Source organism: Trachurus trachurus (assembly GCF_905171665.1).
Source record: "Trachurus trachurus genome assembly, chromosome: 5".
NCBI lineage: Eukaryota > Metazoa > Chordata > Actinopteri > Carangiformes > Carangidae > Trachurus > Trachurus trachurus.
The window spans coordinates 27,377,046-27,397,333 of record NC_139896.1 but is presented as its reverse complement, the minus strand read 5'-3'; the positions used below and the strand labels follow the sequence as shown (position 1 = coordinate 27,397,333).

At 42.7% G+C, this 20,288-nt stretch overlaps 2 protein-coding genes across 3 annotated transcripts in view; one reads left to right on the top strand and one right to left on the bottom strand.

Moving 5' to 3' along the window:
• Positions 1–2,221, top strand: inka1b (inka box actin regulator 1b). The gene is made up of 3 exons (XM_083972061.1): positions 1–72; positions 171–223; positions 1,237–2,221. The coding sequence occupies exons 2-3, from the start codon at positions 221–223 to the stop codon at positions 2,164–2,166; spliced, it is 933 nt and encodes a 310-aa protein (XP_083828187.1). The 5' UTR covers positions 1–72; positions 171–220; the 3' UTR covers positions 2,167–2,221.
• A 396-nt stretch (positions 2,222–2,617) lies between these two features.
• uba7 (ubiquitin-like modifier activating enzyme 7) overlaps positions 2,618–20,288 on the bottom strand; it is a 37,217-nt gene continuing 19,546 nt past the window's right edge. For both annotated transcript variants that reach the window (XM_083972312.1, XM_083972313.1), the window contains 3 exons: positions 5,991–6,092; positions 5,071–5,153; positions 2,618–3,727 (listed from right to left, as the gene is read on the bottom strand). In XM_083972312.1, coding sequence (XP_083828438.1) covers positions 3,595–3,727; positions 5,071–5,153; positions 5,991–6,092 — 318 coding nt within the window. In that variant the 3' untranslated portion in view covers positions 2,618–3,594. The remainder of the gene's footprint in view (positions 3,728–5,070; positions 5,154–5,990; positions 6,093–20,288) is intronic.

Sequence of the window (20,288 nt, the reverse complement as noted above, 5' to 3'; positions counted from 1 at the left end):
ACTCACACACACACAGGCATCAGCTGGAGCTGCTCAACGTGTTGGGACTAATGTGTTAAAACCGATGCAAAGGTGAGTGTTATAACTTACTGCATCTGTGTAAATAATGAAGCTAACGAGAGAAGCACTGACCACTCACCTATGCTATGCCACGTGTTCTTCTGTTGCAGAAATAACTGACAAGATCCTGAACTTCACTTGAGACGTTTCCTCAAAAGCAATGGTGAGTTTTTTTTTCTTCCTTTTCTCTCACGTGCTTACAGGTAGTCAGTTTTTGCACAAACTGAAACTATAGAGTTCATCTTGCTCTTAAACTTTTTTTTTTCCCACCTAATTACTGTTTGAATAGTTGGTTTGTAAAGAAAGTGTGTCTCAGCCACAAAGTCACACTTAATTCAGACCAAACTGTCCTTGGCAAATGTACACAACTGAGTGAGTCACTTCTCCCTGTTGTGCGAAAGCGGCCAAGGGGAACAAGGTATTTTAAAAGTGGCAGACTGACCACAGAGCCCCACTGAGGATGTCTCTGTATGTCTGATAAGCCCCCCCCTCTCTCTTCCACAACCCCAAATGGTTCAGCACCCACAGCTGTGATAACACCATGGCATTGTGGTGTCCTTACAACTCCAACTCACAGGGGAGACTCAACTAATTGAATGTTACAGTAAATGGAAAAGAAAACAGAAAACTCTTCATCCTCTGGTTGTGCTTGAACTGATTTCACTCTCCCTAAAAAGCTTGATGATGATGTGACTCATAATTAAAACACGATCGCTGTGTAACTCAGGAAAGTTAAGAAGTCAACATCCTGTGAGTTAGAGGTGTCCAGAGAGGATATCGGAGCCTCTGCACTCCTCCATGATTCATACTTTGTTCAGACTTCCCCTCCTGCTTTAGGCCGGGTGCTTTCCCCAGTTTTAAAATGTGCATCCTGTCCTCAGAGTCCGCGGCTGTTCCATTTTCATACTGCATGGGATGGTCTCTACATAAAGCTGCTCTGAGGTTTTGTCAGGAATTCTTCACTTGTTGCATGGTCGCAGAGCGGAGTGATCTCAGCCTTGAAAAATCTTATTGGCCCAGTTGTGGAAATAACAGAGGGAGCCGTTGAAGCCTTGGCTCCAGAGGCCAGAAGCTCTGCTGTAAAAGTTGACCACAGCTCTTCTTAGTTTAGTTTGTTTTTGTACAAGTGTTCATTTTGAATGCCCACTAAATTTTTGTGTCTTCCTCCCTGTGTAGCTGTGTTTAGGCGATTCTACAGACTGCCTCCGGGACCAGATGCAGTACATGATGAGATCCCTGCAGGACCTGAAGGAGATGGGGAGGCCCAGGCCGCTGAGCGAACCGTGCGTCCGCTCCTTCGCTGCCACACGGCTGTGCAGACAGAGGGCACAGCAGGAGAGACTCACCCGGCTGCGAGCTTCCGACGCCAGTGACGCCAGCACGTACGACTCGGCCTGCTGCCTGGCGAGCCCCCTGGAAGAGGACGAAGAGCAGCAGGAGCACGAACGACTGGCCCGAGGCTCCCCGGCCAGCGAGAAGAGCGTGGACTTTGACTCGGGTTACTCTGAGGCTTCGTGGCACGATGAAGGTGTGGTGCTGAGGAGGACCAGGAACGTCAGGGTCTCCTCCTCGGCCTGCCTCCGCACAAACAGAGGACCCTCTCGCCGCATCCGTCCCAAATCCACCTCGGACGCTTGCCTGGAGCGCTGGACGTCGTTTGAGGCCAGCGACCCCGAGGACTGGACCACGTCGCTGCTGAGCCGCAGCAGGAACAGACAGCCTCTGGTTCTGGGGGACAACAGCTTTGCTGACCTTATAAAGAACTGGATGGACCTACCGGAGTGTCCCGAGCCGACGCAACTGAAGCCCAGCGGCGGCCGGCGTCTTGCCAAAGACATTTTGGTCAACATGCGCAAGAGACTGAGTGGGATGTCTAAAAGTGTGGAGGTGAGGCCGCGGCCGGCGGACTCGTCCAGGGTCAGCAGGGACGCAGGAGCTCCCAAACGGCTGTCCTGCCCCGTGGGACTCCAGGCTCTCAAGCCTTTTTTTCACCAGTCCCACACAGGACTGCATCAGCCGGACTCTGACTTCTACCGGTTCACAGCTCTGATGAAGACTGGCAGCCGACAGCCCATCATATGCAACGACATCATTGGATACATTTGAGAAAGGACTGACCCCTAAAGAGACATTAAGACGGTTCTATTTTCGTAACAGGATCTTGTCCATAGTGTTGATACGCCTGGAATAAATATTTTTTTGTGTGTATTTATGAAAATGTGTTCTATTCCTTCCTTGCTTTGAGAAAACCAAATGACTTTAGTCAGTTGCCATTTTATTTCTAACTCTTTATTTCCAATAACCATCTTTATACTTTGTCTGAGCTCAGTTTGGCAGAGTTAAAATAAAATACCATGGGAGTTTTCAGAAACATAAATTCAGCAGCTATCAACATTAAACCAGTTCAAAAACCACAGTATAACTCGATGGAAAGTGGGTGTTTGGGTGTGGCCAGCACAGCAGAGTATGTTTGTGTAAAAGATAGTAAGAGCAGAAGTGTTTTACTGAAGGACAATGATAGAACACGGTTCCTCATATATTTGGTTTATTGTTCAAACAGCACTTAATCACAGTCAGTGTCCTCAACTACAAGGGTTAAAAGCACAACTGTAAGCAGTTTTAGAATAAATGCAAGATAATTAATCATGACATGATTCAAATATAGTCAACAGAGACAATAGAACAGCTTAACAACAAGGTTTAAATGTGTGGGTGTGAGGTGAAGCAACTTGCAGTAAAGGGTTGGATATGCAGCTATCCAGGCAGACACATTTCCTTACAGATGAAGAAAACTGTTCTGACCAGCTGAGGGATGGAGGGAAGGAGGGAAAGAGGGGTGCACGTGTGCATTTGGAACAGGATTTATACAGGACAGCTGAGTCCAGATGGCAGCAAAAGTAAACCAACCAACCAGCAGCACCCTGAGTCGTCAAAGCACTTGGACCTGCTGTGCCAGCTGACTGGTCTGACTGCGCCCCTTCAACACCAAGCTCAGCCTGACCCAAATTAGTCCTGGAAACCAGTCCAGCGATGCCCCACCAGTGCCAGGTCGGCTAATCCATATGCTTTGGCAAAGATCTTAATAACCTCTTAGCTTGACCCCTCGAAAGACACAATTATCATGTTAACGTAAACTAATAGTCAGCAAACGGTCCTTTCTGCAATACATCTCTAGTTCTAATTATAAGGACATCAGAGGTTACCATGGTTTTTCTTGGGATGTAATGCAGTGACAAAAAAAGACCAAAAAGACACGACTCTTTCAGCATTTTGTCCTATTAAATGATGAAACTGTGATAATGGAATTGTTCATTTTGCATAGTTGAACAGTGATTAGTTAAAAGTCATATCAATATAAAGTGAAAGGAAGAGAAAGTCATACTGGAAGAAATCAGCTAAGGAACCAACATTCAGCTTGTTTTTAAAGTAAAGAATGTCACAGGAGTGTCGAAGTTTGCTTTTTTCACATTGATGCAGATCCACTGAGTTACAGGGTTTTCACTGGAACTCTGTGGAAACTTCCTGTCGATGGCGTCACACGAGCAGGTACCTGATGGGTGGGACCGACTCACAGTCTTCATCCTCTTCAAACGAGGGGATCAGCTCCAGCATCTTCTTGTGTGGAGGGATGTCTGCTTTGGTCACCTTTCTCACCAATTCAGACACTCTACAAAGAAAATACATCTAGTATGAAGATAGTGTGAATACGCTCATCAGTTAAACAAACATTTGAGCTCAGTTATCAATAGATCCAATTCATGTCATTTCAATGATTCCAATAAATCTTCTCGGTAACACTTTACAATAAGGGTCCCTTAATTAACGTTAGTTAGTACATTATTAAGCATTAATATATAAACTAACGTGTTAATTAATGCTGAGTAATGCATACATAATAACTAATTACATTATTCAACTTTTACATTGATTAACTAACTTTGAGTAGTAAACATTAATTAACTGCTTACTAATAGGTTACATTAATTAATGTGTTTCCTAATCCTAAATAATACATAATAATGATTGTTAATATATCTGTAAACAGTTAATTAATGCTTAATAATGTACTAACTAACATTAATTAAGGAGCCCTTATTGTAAAGTGTTACCACCTTCTCTTACCTAAACCTATATGTTCTTCAAGTTTTTGAACCAACATAAAAAACCAAATGTGTTAATAATCCACAGCTTAAAGTCCTGAACAAATCCACAGTTCTCTCTTCTTAGAAAACGAACTATTAAAACTACATATCTGTGACCTTGATTAAAGATTCGGGGCCTGCAGCCACAAACAGGCAGACTAATCAAAAATCAAAACAAAAAGGGATTATGGGAATTTTGGACAATAATAAAAACAGAGTTGGCCCAACACAGGAAGCTCTGCACAGGACGAGTGCACAGGAAGTCAGGAGTGGAGCAATCATTTGTCATGTGCAGCCTGCTGTCCACAGCACTCTGCCTGTAGCTTCATCTACACATAACACCAGCACCGGCTCCCAGGAGATTTCAACACAGACAGCAGAGAGGGACACGCATACACACAGCAAGTTGCAGGCACAGAGTGATTAGAATCAAATATTTCACTTTAACCAATAATTGACTTGCTATAAACTTTTCCCTGTCAAACCTGATTTATTGTCCTCACGTGTTTAATTGAAGGGGAGATATATGATTTACCTCAAATGGCCCGCGGCTTATAAAAACATGCCTTTAATGTGCTGCAGTGTTGAACAGGCCCAAACAGCATCCCAGGAAAAAAAAAAAAAAGTTCTGACTAATTTAACTCTTTAACTCTTCCTCAACAAACAGATGGAAACCTGAGCAGGAGCAGTCTCAATCATCAGTGCTCAGTGATGCATGTGAGTGTCAACAGGCTCTCTCCTCACAGGCTGAGAGGAAACACCTCATCCTGCCATTAGCCTCTAAACAAACAATGGGAGGCTGCTTATTGTGATTGTTTACATGTGCTATATGAGGTTTGTACTGTATCTTTGTCAGTGATAGACATACCTCTGCTGAAGCCGCTCCTCTTGCCCCATGTATAAGACAGCCGGTCCGTAGAAGAGGCCGCAGACAGTCAAGTTGTATTGTTCCTGCACAAACAATACATCATTTGGTTAAATCTGCAATAAAGTATCATTTTTCTTAATGAGCCATCATCAAATAAATAAATGCAGAGAATGCGGTTTCTATAAAGAATGTGGTCTACAGAGCTCAAAGGTCTGATGATGACCTGTGGAGGAAGCTCTGCTGTGTCTCCACAAACAAACCGGCCAGTCAAAGGTTAAACAAAACCTGGAGCAAATAAGAACACTTGCCAATTTATTTTCCCTTTGCCTCCTCAGAACAAACTCCAGCAGAATCAATAAACCAACTGTCTGTTCAGGGCGAGAAGGTGTGTGCATGAAAGAAATGGACTGAGAGTCATGTGCTGCTGCAAGCACAGACATCTTACCGATACTGTCCTACAGAGCTGGTAAGGTGTGGATTTGTGAGTTCTTGTCTTTTGGGTGATGACCTAGATTAACTAGATTCCTAGCCACAATACAGAAGTTATGAACTGATGTTTACCTATAAAATGGAACTGCAACTTGTGTATCTTCACATCTACAGTATTTAACCAGTACTTCTGTGTGTATTTTTTTTAAAAGGAGGAAGATGAAGTTTTCTCTAGTTTATTAACTTGAGACCTATTTTACTGATCATAAGAGAAGAAGTTAGTGCCTTAAAGGAAAGGTTTGACATTTTTGTAAAAAAACAAAACAAACATGATGGCAGAACAGAGTCCTGAAGTTGTGAATGGTGAGGTGTAAAACGCTCAGTCATTCCAAACAATGGCCATTGTGTGCATTAAATAAAATATGCACTCATTAGCACCGGGTGTGAAGAGAGTGTTTATTTCCTGTCTGTGTGGAATACGATAGTTGTACCTTGATATGCTGGAATAGATCTGCCAAGGTCATTTCCTGCTGATCGCGGCGTCTGCTCTCAACACGGAAGTCGTCCCACATGGTGTATTTCTGTCCTGCAACCTGCCGATGGACACGGTACATACAGCAACACACACACACACACACACACACACACACACACACACAGAGACAAAGTTGACAGATGGAGTACCACTTGCCGTGAGGGATGTGCAGAAGATGTCTGTGTCCATAACAAAAGTCCGAGACACATTAAGACACAGACCGACTGCATTTTTCATCACTGTGCTGTAAAGCAGCTGAGAACAATCAGCAGCAGTGTAGTAGACCCCGACTAGCTACCATGAGGTCAAGAAGGTGCTTCCTCCTATGTGATGGAGTGGCTCCTACTTTTTTTCAAGTTTCCACCTACAGGACTTACTTCTCACAGTTTTATAACCATCCTGCACTAGTAAAAAAAAAAAAAAACCCAGTCTCCATGTCAGTGTCTTGTGCAATTTGGGGTACATAATTTTAGAGCAACTTGAGAAAAAGCCTTATAAACCTGCATCTGCCTGAATATGTGTTGCTCCAGGCAGTGAAATAACAACATAGGAATTTTTCCAGACACCTTGCCAGACTGCACTTCAAGTAGCTGAAGTTTGAGCTGCAAGGGGCCGTTTCCTCTCTGCGTTTCCTGCAGATCTGTGAGTCCTGAGCGTTAAAGAAACACACCTGAAATCTGGCTGTGTAAACAGGCTTAAACTGTTGAGTCAAAACAGGGGATGATAGTCTATCTCTATCATAGCAGCTCTAGCACCCTGATATATATGGAGTATTTTCTTTTCAGTGTGATCTCATCACAAGATGACGTAGCTGGATTTATATTTGGACTATAATAAAATAAGCTTTCTGGACACACCGCTTTGTAATAAGTTAAACAAAACATTAGTAATAGATTGCTATGAAAAATCATTAGGTTTTGATTTTAAATGTGTCTATGAAACAAGACAAAGAGGCATTTAGTATGTTTACTGTTACATTCTGAGATTTGTTAGTGCTAAATACAAAATACAGCTGAGGCTGATGGGAATCTCATGAGTTTTTGCACACATCTGGTCATAAACCAAAGTATTGAACATACTGAAACTCTAACATGATGATGAATCTGGATGAAAAGTAAAAGCATCACCAAAGACACGAGCATCTGTTCAAAGTTTTATGGTAATCCAGTTCAATAGCTTTCTCTAAAAACAGAGACCGGGACATATCGTTGGCATCAGTGCAGACAAGATGCCTCAATCTTTATACAACATTAAATGGCAATACATTGAATAGTGTTGCAGTTTTTGACCATCTGACAATGCTGCTCAGCCAGTATGTGAACACGTCTACTATGACTGTGTCCTTTGCTATTTAAGAACCGCACACATTAAGACAAAGGAGTCATGTTTTCCAGTCTGCGTGTGCAGTGCATGTGATGATCGAGTCTCGTGAGGCTGAATAAAGCTCCGCTGTCATCCTCACACTCTGCTTGTCATGCCGCTCACATCTCACGGGATGGATGACCCCAGAGCAACTCCTCTACGCCACTATCCCTATAGGATCGACCTCTGGCCCCCAAACAGAGACAGAACAGCAGCAGAACCTCAGACAGATCAACTGAAACCCTACAAACACAAACACTGTTGTTTCTGCCGCCACTGCACAGATATCTTCACATGACACCATGTGTTTACCATTAACATCAGCATCCACACAGCTGAGACTTTAAGAAAAAAACAAACATCATCTGACCTGAAACGGGTCAGGATTCCTCACGTGCATAAAGAAAACGTGTCAACATTATGTTACAGGCAAATCCATCATCTGCTCCACACATTGCCGTCTGAATGACAAATGAAGTTTAAACTTCCCCCTTAAACATGACACAGCTGGTTCCGAAGAACGAGGGAACACGTTGACATTTAGAATCTGCTTCTCATCACAGAATGCATCAACGGAATACAATACAGTACAATACAATACATGTACCAGGTTCAGTCAGTCATATTTGAAAACACCACCATGTGTTAAGACCTGAAGAAAAAAAGGATCACCTGACCTGCTATGGGTCAGGATTCCTCACATGAGGGAAAGAAATGTCAAAACTTGTCACTTTGGTTGGACGGACCTGCTCATGCAGGCGCTGTCTCGTAAGAGGAGTCGTGAAGAGCAAAACTTGGCCCGAGATGTGAATACCAAAACTCCAGCTAAACCTGGCTCCAATTATCTCTGCTCCGGCAGCCAAGGGGAACTTTTTCGACTAGCCCTCGCGACTCCCACCACTCGTGGGTTTTGGGGGTTATGGAGACACACTCGAGGCATACCTCTCCCAAAGTCTGACTGGGTGTCTTGGTCCTTTGTCCCAGTTTTTCTGGACAAAGCATGTTTTGTCTTCTACGATGCACGTTTCATCCCTGGTCACGTTGGCTCCTTTAATATTGATGCAGTGTGAACTATCGGTGCAAATGTCAATTTTCCATGCAACTTCAGCACACAATGAACAGCGCACAAAACACTTTCCGCTTTTAAATGATCTTGCAAATGCAGTGTCATTGTAGGACTGTGAAACGGGGCCTTGTTTTTCATGGCGCAGTGCCAGGGATTCTCATAAACACTTAATGTGTGTTGCGGTAGATGCTGATTTTACACAATGCAAAGCGAGCATACAAGCTATTTTTACTCCCTCTCCTCCCTTCCCCTCTCTCTCATATCTGTCGCACAACTGTGGCAGGAACATGAAGCCCCGTCAGGACGTATGTAGGGTGACGTGAGCCCTTCAACGCTACAGCAGGGGAGAGAAGAAAAAAAAAAACATAAATGAGAATGCTGGAACCGAACTGGCTGCTGGAAACAATTACAAATGGTTTCCCACAAGCACAACTACAGTATCTCTTTGTCATGGAACTTCCACAAAAAAACAAAAAATGCCCCCAACAAAACAGTTATCTCTGGGGAAAGAGAAGAAATGAAATGGAAAGCAGAGTTTTTTTTTTTTTTTCCCCTCTGAGTGAAACAGTGAACAAAATCAGTACGGAAAATGACAAATGTTGATTCAACGTGCAGTTCTCACTATATACTTTTATTAATGTTTTTGACAAATACTTGACTTTAAAAAATATCTTAATAGACTCAATTATTGCTGGGTAATGTTGTCTTGTCACCTGTAAACTGACAACGATCACAAAGGACCAATCTGTGCCCAGTGTTGCTGAGCAACTGATAACATCTGCACAAGAGCTGTGACTTTTCACTGGTCTCAGTCTGAACACATAAAAAAAATATGTTTCTAATGTGGCAAAGAAAACAGAAATAGACATAAGAGGTTAAAACTGCAACGACAAAGGAGTCACATAACTTCCTCTAAATGCTGAAGTTGTGGCCTCCAGTGTGCCGTGTTGTCTTCTACCACTGTCCCCTCTCTCTGGGTGTCTGTGGATCCTGAGGTCTGTTTGGACATAAAGCAGAGCTGGCAGTCAGGATTCAGCGCTCAAGTTTTCGACTTCAGAGGATCGGTTCGAGACAAACGGCCACTTCACGAGCCCGAGCGAGGCAAAGCCACAGCGGTGCACTTATATAAGTTTATACTCTGTCTGCTCTTGCTGTTGGAGGACGGCCAAATCTCTCATCTGCTCCATATATTGTAGCCGGTATTATAAATGGAGCTTTAAACTTCCCCCTAAAACATGACACAGCTGCTCTTTCCAAAACAATAAAGGAACACAATGACATTTCAACTCAGTGTATACTGTCCTGAGTGGGGACCCTGGTTGTATCAGTTTCATTTATAATTTGGAAACACCATTATTTCACTGTAACAGCTAGACAAATCATTTTAATGATCACTAATGTAATGGTCCAAGTCTTAAATCAAAAGTTTGTCTCTTCTCATCTTCTTGTCCTGAGGGGAAAAGTCAAACTGTTCCTATCTCCTTACAATAATCTGTGTCTGTGTCTCCTGAAAAGGAGCCCAAGTCCTTCTACATGTTCTGTCTGTCTCTGGCCTCAGTCTTATTAAATACTGTGCAGGTTATGAATTCTCCCTGCCTCTGTTCCCAGTTCAGATTATGAAGTTATCGTCTTGCACGAACACCCGAAAATATCAGGCTGCTTCCTCTTGTTGACAGGAAGCCTGACAAGCTTCTCTGCTCTTCCTGAAAAATCTGAATATAGACAATAAAAGCTGACAGAAATGAAAACAATTATAACCACACACCTTTACTTCTTCTAATTTTAAACTGTTGCTTTATCACATATTTTCTCTCTGACAAAACTGTGAATGTGAAAATGGTTTCAATAACACAATGACCTATTTTTTCATTTATTTTCATCAGTTATGAAAACTGTACAAGATTTGACATTTTACCATACAGACACTGAAATATACTTAAAACACACACACACAACATCTTTGATATTGAACTCCATCAAGACCAAGGACCTTTAAAGGTCCAGTCTGTAAAATGGGGGTAAAACCTTGATATCTAGCGTTCAGATTTTAGATCGCAGCGCTCACTCGCTCGCTCGCATTCACCCCTCCCGTTGGCAAAGTGATGGTGGCCTAATATAGTATATTCCGATTTTGCTAATAAACCTCGACAATTATTACACACTGGACCTTTAAGATAAATGACCTTTTAGCAGATGTAGATGTAGATGTGAGCCGTTCACCTGGCCCCACAGTTCAACTTTACAGAATTACCTGATGAAAAAGGTCAAACAAATCTGACTTCATCATCACCAGGTATTATTTCCAGTAAGTCAGAGCTCAGTCTGCAATGTCTCTGAAAAGGTAATACTAATACGGCCTCAGTCTGGATCCACGATCATTTTTGCTTTAAATCTACTCTAATATTACAAATTTTGTCTTCACATTTAGTCTTATTTACATTTTAAAATGAGCCATGTCTCAAATACTTTCATTTTTCAAAATTACTATAAACAGATTTGCAAGGTTACGAGTAAGACATGTTATTCTTATTCTATTCTCTCTGTGTCCCAGAAAACCCCACTGGGCCAGTTAACAACACAGTGCCTGACAAACAATAAAGTCTCCTCTGATTGATGGAACCCAAAAATAGACGCCTCTGGCTGCAGATATACGTGAGGGCATGGGAATGCAGCGCAGTCGGAGGAAGTTCAGCCAAGTCGACTTGATAAGGAGGTAAAATGAATCCCAGTCTGATTGTGATCCCCCCCCTTCAGCACAACACAATCCCGCTGGTCATATTTTGCACCGGTCACTGCGTTCCGAGTGTAAGCAACTAAGCATAACGTTTTTCAGTCTTGCCCTTTAAGACAATGGAGCATTTCTGGAAACAGGAAGGGTTTCAGTAGGCAAAACCTCCATAAGTCCTCCTCCCTGCAGTCTGCCGCAAGAAATAGCACTGCTGAGGCACGCTCCTGCCTCAGCTTCATTATCTGGCCAGAATCCCAACAGTGGAAACATTTTTACAGCCCACTGTGGCTAGAGGCCTGTTTCTTCAAAGGCAACTCTGTTCCTTTGGTGTGCTTCAAAGTGAGCTTTAGGGGAGGCAGATGGAGGATCTGTGTGGTCTTTTTGGATCATATTTTCATCTTAATCCCTTTTAGCTTCCCTTAGCCTTCCTTTTGTAGACAATCTGGTAACTTCTCAGTAAGGCCCTGTGTCGCAGTCAAGTCCTCAACCAAGCCTCCAAAGTCAAGTACTTCACAGACTCCATGGCAGTGATGCTGCAGACTGCTAGACACAGGCGAGGTTCTACTTCTACATTCAGTATAATCAGATGTTTGAATTACCTTGCATAATATTGTAATGATTAAGATGACACTTTATCCTCATTAAAATGTAAAAAAAAAAACATTCATATACTGTATATTATTGCTAAGTGTTGCAGGAAACCGATTTTTTAAATGTATTCATTCCATTGGCTGCACTGGAGGCATAAATGGACAGTCAATATGCCTTGGCTTGTTTTACGTCAGAAATGAGCCAAAGGTGTTAGGTAGTAACGTCACAACATCAATGGATGGATGATCACAGCTGTAAACGGTCAGCAAGGTCACAGAGTGCCCCTGGAAATAACAGCACATGTAATGTGACTGTGTGTGTGCGTAACATTAACAGTGTAGTGATGTAATGAGCAGTGTGATCTGCAATAACCTTCCGCAACTGATAAACTACATCACCACATACTCTTTCTTCCTATTATCACAAAATGATGTTTTATTATTATAATTTTGACCATTGTTGTGAGGTCGGACACACCTGGATTAATCAATTGGTCCAATAATGTAAGACAGGAAATAAACAAGCTGTCTTATTTCAGGAAGTAGTGGAGCTGTGCATAAAGCCCATTGGACACCTTTGTTTTATAGTCTTAGTCTTAATTGCTTTGTGGAATCGGAAAATGTATTATGCCCTGATGCAAGAGTCTTTTAGAGTCTGTATATCAACAGCATCCTTTTCAGATGGGCATAAAAGCCTCTGCTGACCAAAGTGAGCTAGACATGCTTTATTTAATCTAATCTAGACAAAACCACCTAAAATCATTGTGATGTCACATGCGAACGCAGCCTCCAAATAGATTAAACTACATTAAAAATTCTGCTGATGCGGGAGCGGGCGAACTCCGTCGCCAGGAACATGTTTGTTTGTGTTTTGGTGTCTGGCGTTTATACAAAGGGACCAACAGTACTGTCATGTAAAAAGCACCCTTTGTCTGATGGAGAGTGTCATCTGCTACCTGATCACCGCTGATCAACACTGCAGCAAAGAAGCAGATGGCCTGGACCTCCAACCGCTCACTCCAGCCCTCTGCAATTATCTGCCAAACACCCCAGAGAATTGACAGAATACCAGTCTTACACACACACCTATAGATACATTAAGAAACTGGACAACCTGCTCTAAAGATTATTCAAATGTAAGACTGTGAACCATATGCTTTGAAGGATGACCTGCGGAGGGGGGGGAGCAGACACGTCTCAGCAGAGTGCCCAGTTTGACACACGCACTGAAAGCAGCCCGTTGCTTCTGAAAGGCTTCCATTGACGTGTAAAACTGCAAACAGAGTCTCAATGTGATTGTCTTTCAAATGAGAAGATAACAGCCCCTCCATCTGACTGAAAATGACCTGGGGCAGGAGGTCTGAGTCAATAAAAACACTCCTCTTTACAAATGGGCCACTGACACGTTGGAGCCTGCAGAGACAACTCAAACAGCACAAAGCTGATAAATGCTGCGGTTATAAAGCCTCAAGTTTCATCAAAATCCCTCCATGTGATTCATCTGATGCCCTAAATGCATGTCCCAGAAAAGTGCAATCCCATTTTTTTTCTTCTAATAAAACAGATGTCCCGTCAGCTTAAGTATTTTCTAAGTGCCCTTCGATGGTTGACTCTTTTATCTCCTGTGCAAAGTGGTAAACAGCATTGATTTCTTGTATACTGCCTGCGCACAAATGACCTCTCTGGTTACTTAAGCACATATTGGTATATAAAGTGGAATGGGGGGTCAATTATCTCTCCAAATACTTCATTGACCTGGAGCAATCCAGCATCAGTGTGTAACTCAGACTGTAAACTGATCAATGTGCCCTGTGCCACTTTAGCGATCAGAGGTCACAAAAGCTGATGTAATACAATATGGAATGATGCAACCTTTCCATGTATTGGTCACTGGAGCAAGTTATTGGTCTGCTTCTGTATTTGTAGGTCAATATGCTGTTCAGTTCTTGTCAGCAGTTAATAGACTGTTACTCTATCAGAAGCTGGACACAAACAAGGAAGATTGTGTAACATGACACTTACATGTTGCCCACTCACTAAATGTGGCAGAATAAATACAGCAGAGAAAATATTCCATCATTTCAGGTTTATTATAGTCTTAAATGTTGTTTTAGCTCATTCCAGAAGGGATAGTTCAACATTTTGGCAAATTGGCCCATTGCCATAATCCCTATAGTCATAGTAATAAGTTTGTTATCTTTATTTGTCGATGCGAGCTATTTTTAGAACGGCAGAGCCGCGAGCTGCTCAGAGCTATGCTACGTAGGCTAACGGAACGTTACGAGTTTTCCAGGTAAATTCATGCAAAACAGTTGATGCACGTTCCCGTCAGGGACAGTTTTTCAGCAAGCAGTCTCTGTATTTCCCTCGAAAACAACTCCAACTCGTAACGTTCCGTTATTATCTCATAGCGTGGTGAATGTGCAGGTCACAACTTGTCCAGGAGAGCGTTTTGGAGTTGTTGGATTGTGTATTTGATGAGTTTGATGAGGGAAACCAAGAAATCCCATTAGCCTCTGTAGCGTAGCTCTGAGCATCTCGCAGCTCTGCTCCACCGTTCTAAAAATAGCTCACACCGATAAATAAAGGTAACAAACCTACTGCTATGACTATTAGGGTTATGGCAATGGGCCAATTTGCCAAAATGTTGAACTATCCCTTTAATAAATTAAAAACTGAAGAACAACATCATCTAAGAGTCATTTTCTTTTACTGAACAAACTGAGTTGTCAAAACAACTAATGGAAAGTACATCTATTATACATGTTGTGGCTGTGGAAGCCAAGTGCACACGAATGTCACCAACTAGCCCTGCTCCAGGCATTTTAAAGGGAAATGAAATAAAAAGTACATCAAATTTTTTTATTAAGGCATAAGATTAGCACAAAATCCTTGACAATAACCCTTTCATCACGTATTTGCCACAGTCTTGCAGCCATAGTCTGTGCATTTCCATTCAATTATGAGCACATTCAAATTCTATTTCTATTTCCATTACAGAACATGGACATGTGTATATGGTTGGTCAGTGCCTCGTGTACTCTGCAGAAAACACAGTATGCACACAGGCAGTGCCTCACATAGCAAAGGACACAATTAAGCAGGTGTAAAACACCAACTGTGACATTCCTATTACATACAGTAAACTGAGCTGGGGGGGTTGGGGGCGGTGGTGTGGGCGTATGAGGTATAACGTTCGTGTTGGTAGAGAAATGAAGAAAAAAGGGAAGCAGGATGTGACAGAATGCCTTTAGAATTCAGAGTTAATGGGTAAATTTGTAAACTCATGACATCAGGAACGGCCCAGAAAGGTAAATTTAATGTCACTAATGAGAAGCCTGCAGCTCGTCTCCTGCCAGCCCTGCTGCTTTAATGAGAGAAAAGTGAAGCTGGGGGGACAGAGACCTCTAATAACTTCCACATGGTTCAACAGGCCTGAAGAAAAGAAGTTACTCGATTGCAACCACAGGTAGCGAGCCGAGCTTACATCTGCCCATTACATTAGAGCACTCATGCATACTGTTTACTCCGACCCTTAATGCTCCTGCTGTTTATTTTTATTTTTGGAAAAGTTAAAGAGAGATACCATCCTCCAAACCTAGAAGCCCGTCCTCTGCCCGTCTACGAAAGAACAGGCCAGGATCCAATGCCTTGCTCAAGGACCCTTCAGGGAAGTGATTACCGTCTCTGTGTTTTGTGTTCACACTGAGCCAGAGTGAATTAGCTGAAGGGCAGTTTATTGTGTCTCTCTCACACTCTGGCCTCTGGCTTTTTATGAGATGAGGAGATATGATTGAAGATGATTTGAAAGAGCTGCTAACTAACCAAACGCCTCTGGCTTTTTGACTTCAGCTTAATGAGGAGCATGTGTTCTGAGTTTATGAGGCACAGCGTACATGCTCCAAAATTAAAGCTGTGGATAGATCACTCATCTGATCGTACCTGTAACCTGTCTTGTAAACAGCCACCGCACACACTCGATGACAGCACAAATTGTGAAGAACTAAAGAATAGCGGTAGCGGAACAATGTGACGTAAAACGACAGATGACTTGACAACACAAGACCAAACACACAATGCCACCTATAACAACAACAACAAAAAAAAAGTGAAAACAACAGAGGGCACAGGCCGCCTATGTTCATCACAGATTACTCATTATCCTGTGAGCACTATTCATGTCTGGGTCTTGAGTTACAAACTGCACAATGCAGCTCCATGCAGCAGCTCCCAGAGGAGCAGTGGGGGCCTTGGATCATGTTCACCCTGTTTCTTTACCGGCACAGTCCAAGGAAACAACACAGATTTAACCACATGCAGGGTAAATCTCCCCCCTTTGTTGTTCTCTTGCCCAGCCTCTGTTATTTGTGTGACAGATGTGTGATCTTTAATCACATAAGTGCTCAAATCACAAATTCAATAGCTGCCGGTTTTACTGTCCACCTGTAAATGGATACATAACGCTGAATGAACACTTTGTCTTCTTCCTAACTTATCACTGCACATGAAGGCAACACCATGTCGGGTCTGATGAAGCAGAAGAACCCCCCCCCCTCCGCGCCTCCTCCTGGACCATACAGCAAGATCACCCAGCGCTCCCTTTGGAAATCTGGTTTCAATACATTGCTTCCTGTGAAGGCAGGAAATAGCCGTCATTTCTGCAGGCAATTAACAAAGAACCAGTGTGTGCATCGACTTTGGAGCGGCTTCCTTGAGATCAGGAGCCTTCCCTCCAACGCTGCTAATTCAATTAGAGGCTGAAAGGGCAAGTTGGGAAAGAGGGGCACCGGGGGAGCGTGAAAGGGCAAGAAGTTAAGACCAGGGTGTGGAGGATGTGTGTCCAGACATGGAAGAGGGAGTGCCTCCATGGCACACAACAGGCAGGGCAAAGTAAAGGCAGCATGCAGTGGGAGCATTTGGCAAACTGCAGGAGAGAGAGAAAGGGGGGGGGGGGGGGGGTAGATGGAGCTATTTAATACCCAGCTGACACATCCTCCTCTGTCCTGGCCTTGCTGATGTTTCTCTGTGTTCCAGCTCAGTTACAGCTGCAGGAGCACAACACACATTCATCTCTGCTGCTCTTGAATCTCCTTTAATGTCTTGTGGGGGTTTGTTTTCTGCAATAACATGCCTCTCTCTGCTCCGTCTGCTATCTGAGGTGAACTTAGGCCTACTTTACTGTGCAGCCACTTCCAACTTCCTACTGCACTGTACAACAACAAAGCTACTCTTAAATTTTAACACTTTTTTAAAACTGCAATACTGCAAACAACAACTCTCTGTCTGTCTAATATTACACACCTACAGCCCAGCCTGGGAGTTTTCAAAATGAAACAGGGTCAGCTAAGTTTCCATATATTTATCCAATGTTTGGAAAACTCCTAGTTACTGTAGAAGGGAGGCAAAATTGTAGCAAAAGGCATTTATTTTTAAACAGAAACATAGTAGTCTGGACTCTCTGAAAGAGTGTAACTAATCAAATAATGAATCTTTAGCTTCTGAATGATTCTCAGTGGTTCTACCAGTCACCCACTTTTGTAGAAAATAACTGCAGACAACCAGGTTAATATGTAAACTAAACACACTGTAACCCAGAACACTGAGCCGAAAGATGCTACTCCTTCAGTTAATGCTTTAGAGCTGAGGAACTTCAGCAATTTTTTATAATTATAACTAACTGCAGTCATACCATATCAGCTGGAAAGTTTCAACACTTAGAACATCAATATTCTTTTAGTATAAGATGACAGTAATGACAAGTATAGTGGCAACAGCATTGAAGGATATATTAGCTTATAACAGCCTCTCTACTGATATGTAATGGTATCTGTGCAGATTTTGTGCAAGCCATATTCAGGGATTTTTATTTCTGGGAGATTGCAAAACCTGCTCCTCCTTTAATGGTGTCTGCCTTGGCCTCCTCAACTGAAGAACATAAACACAGCAAGGAATCTGATACGTAGAAGTCACAGTGTTGAGCAGACAAGGACAACCTCCAGTTTGTTTACATATTTCTGCCTTCATACAGAGGAGAGAAGCAGCAGAGCGACACAAGAGGAACTTCCTATCTGGGGAACCAGCTTAGCTAAAGCAACAACCTCTGGTTGAGTGTAGTGGGAAAATGAGCGACCATTTATTTTAGTTATACGGTAGAGTGGGAAAATGGTGGTGTATGGACACGTTTACAACTCTTCTTCCATAAGGCTTCACTCACAACAATCATCTCACTCACTCACATATTTTTTGGCCCAGCGAGCGTTGCATGACGTGGACCGGCAAACATCTGGTTGATGCTGTGATGTGGTAAACTTTGGCCGAACACTGGGTGGGCCACCGGTGCTGCCACTGAGCTCCGAGTGTTGTTACTTGATATTAATGAACTGAGACTGATCTCGTGTAGGGAGAGGCCTAAGTCATTGCAAAAGTAAGCTGAGCTCTTGATACTGCATGTCTGATCAGTGATATTTAACAGCTGCACGTCTGCAGTTGCCTCAAAAGCTGCGTGATGAAGCCTTCATGCTGACGGGCACGCTCCTTCTTCTCTCTGCCTTCATTGCTGCAGGCTCATTTCTGCCATTATACCCTTCATTTGCTTTTATTAACACATCAGCAGAGCACAGAAAGAGTGGCATGACAGGGAGGACTGCCATGGACTAAATAAATGTATGAAGGGTTATAGCCTTGTATCATTCCATCCATTTGTTTTTGTGTTTCTGTGATTTATGTTCTTGTCTTGTCGTTGTTATGTATTTTCCCTTAGCCGCTGCTTGTGACATTTAAAATTTCCCCTTGGGGATTAAATAAAGTTATCTATCTATCTATCTATCTATCTATCTATCTATCTATCTATCTATCTATCTATCTATCTATCTATCTATCTATCTATCTATCTATCTATCTATCTATCTATCTATCTATCTATCTATCTATATATCTAAGACTGACACAGGAGATCTTTGGAGTACTGGATACAACTCTAAAATATCAATAAGCATCATCCAAGAATATTTGTATTTTGATTGAAATATTGTTACATGCTGCAGATCATGGTCAGATGTTACCAGCATTTATTTAAAAATCTGATTATAGTGGCCTTAGTCCTTTTATTTTTAGATAAAGATTAGATAAATATACTGTATATAGGGTGGTGTATATTAGCCTATGTGATGAGTATGGGAATGTACAAAACATTGTGTGAAATTTTATGTTTTATGGACTACAGATGGAAATGCACATTGTAATATATAATTATTAAATTATTAATAAAATCTATCTATCTATTAATCAATCATGAATAACAAAAATAAACTGTCAGTGCTCGGTGTATGTATGTATTTGGTACATAAATGGAGGGTTGGCATAATAACACTGCCCTGGCTTGGCCTGGAATATGAACTGCTATTGAACTGCTCAGATGCTATTTGACGGTTAACTCTGCCTTATCATCATTTTGTTACGTGTTTCAGATTGAAAATGTGGGTCATGCTCTAAATAGAGGAGAGGGAATGTATTTAAGACAAGATTATCAATCACTGCAGTGAGCAGATCTTTTCGCTCGAAGGTATCAACAGACAAGCTTAAACTTATCATGAAAACTAAAGACTGAGATGTTTTCTTTGGCAGACAGCAGAGAATCTCCCACTCAAACGGCTGAAGGTTTGGCAGCCGACCACCTCTCTCTCCTTCTCCCTCTGTGAGCGAGCGAACCCGCACGTGTGTGCGCCTCGCTTTCTAAGATTTGTCCCCGACTCTCAAAAACACTGACCCAGAGCCTCTGTTGGTGTCCTATCTCTGCTCTGTCTCCTCTGCTGAATAGCTCAGAGCTTAAAAGCTGATGCTGCAGCACTATAAGCCTCACTAAAAAAGCCTGGGTCTGGAAAATCTAATGTGTGCCCATCCCTCCGACTAAATGATTCAACGCTGGAATATAAACCTCTCCGGCTGGGATGATGTCATAAACTGTGAGTCCGCGTGAGTGCAATCACTCACTGACCAATGTTGCAACCTTAAGAAGACATTAAAAAAATGATAAAAGTACATGTAAAACATGCTGACTGACCAAGTCTGCCAACAACAACTGTGGGAACACCGGGGTCTTTGTACATAAGAGAAAGGGCATGTGTGGAACTTCAGGACTGCACTGAAAGTCACAGCTGCCTCTGTCTCTGTCATCGCAGCAGCCTTTTATGCAGCTGCAGCATTTTTGCCTGTAACTAAAGCTGAAACCAGACCCACACTGTCTCAGAGCCCCCCCCCCCCGTCACTGCACCCTCACGTCCCGCAGGACAGGGTTACCCCACACGCCGCCCCCCGGTGACCCCTGTCTGTCAGAGGTTCAACGCCCTGAGTGAGAGAGCCGGGCAGGGCAGCTCCAGTGTCTGATTCCCCACAGAGGTGAGATATCTCCAGGTCTGTAGGAGGCCTGTGGAATAGTCTGACTGGGCATCCGCTCAGATTTGATCTGTGACCCCAGGAGTTGTGTCTGTGTTTTAAAGCTGTAGTGCACCA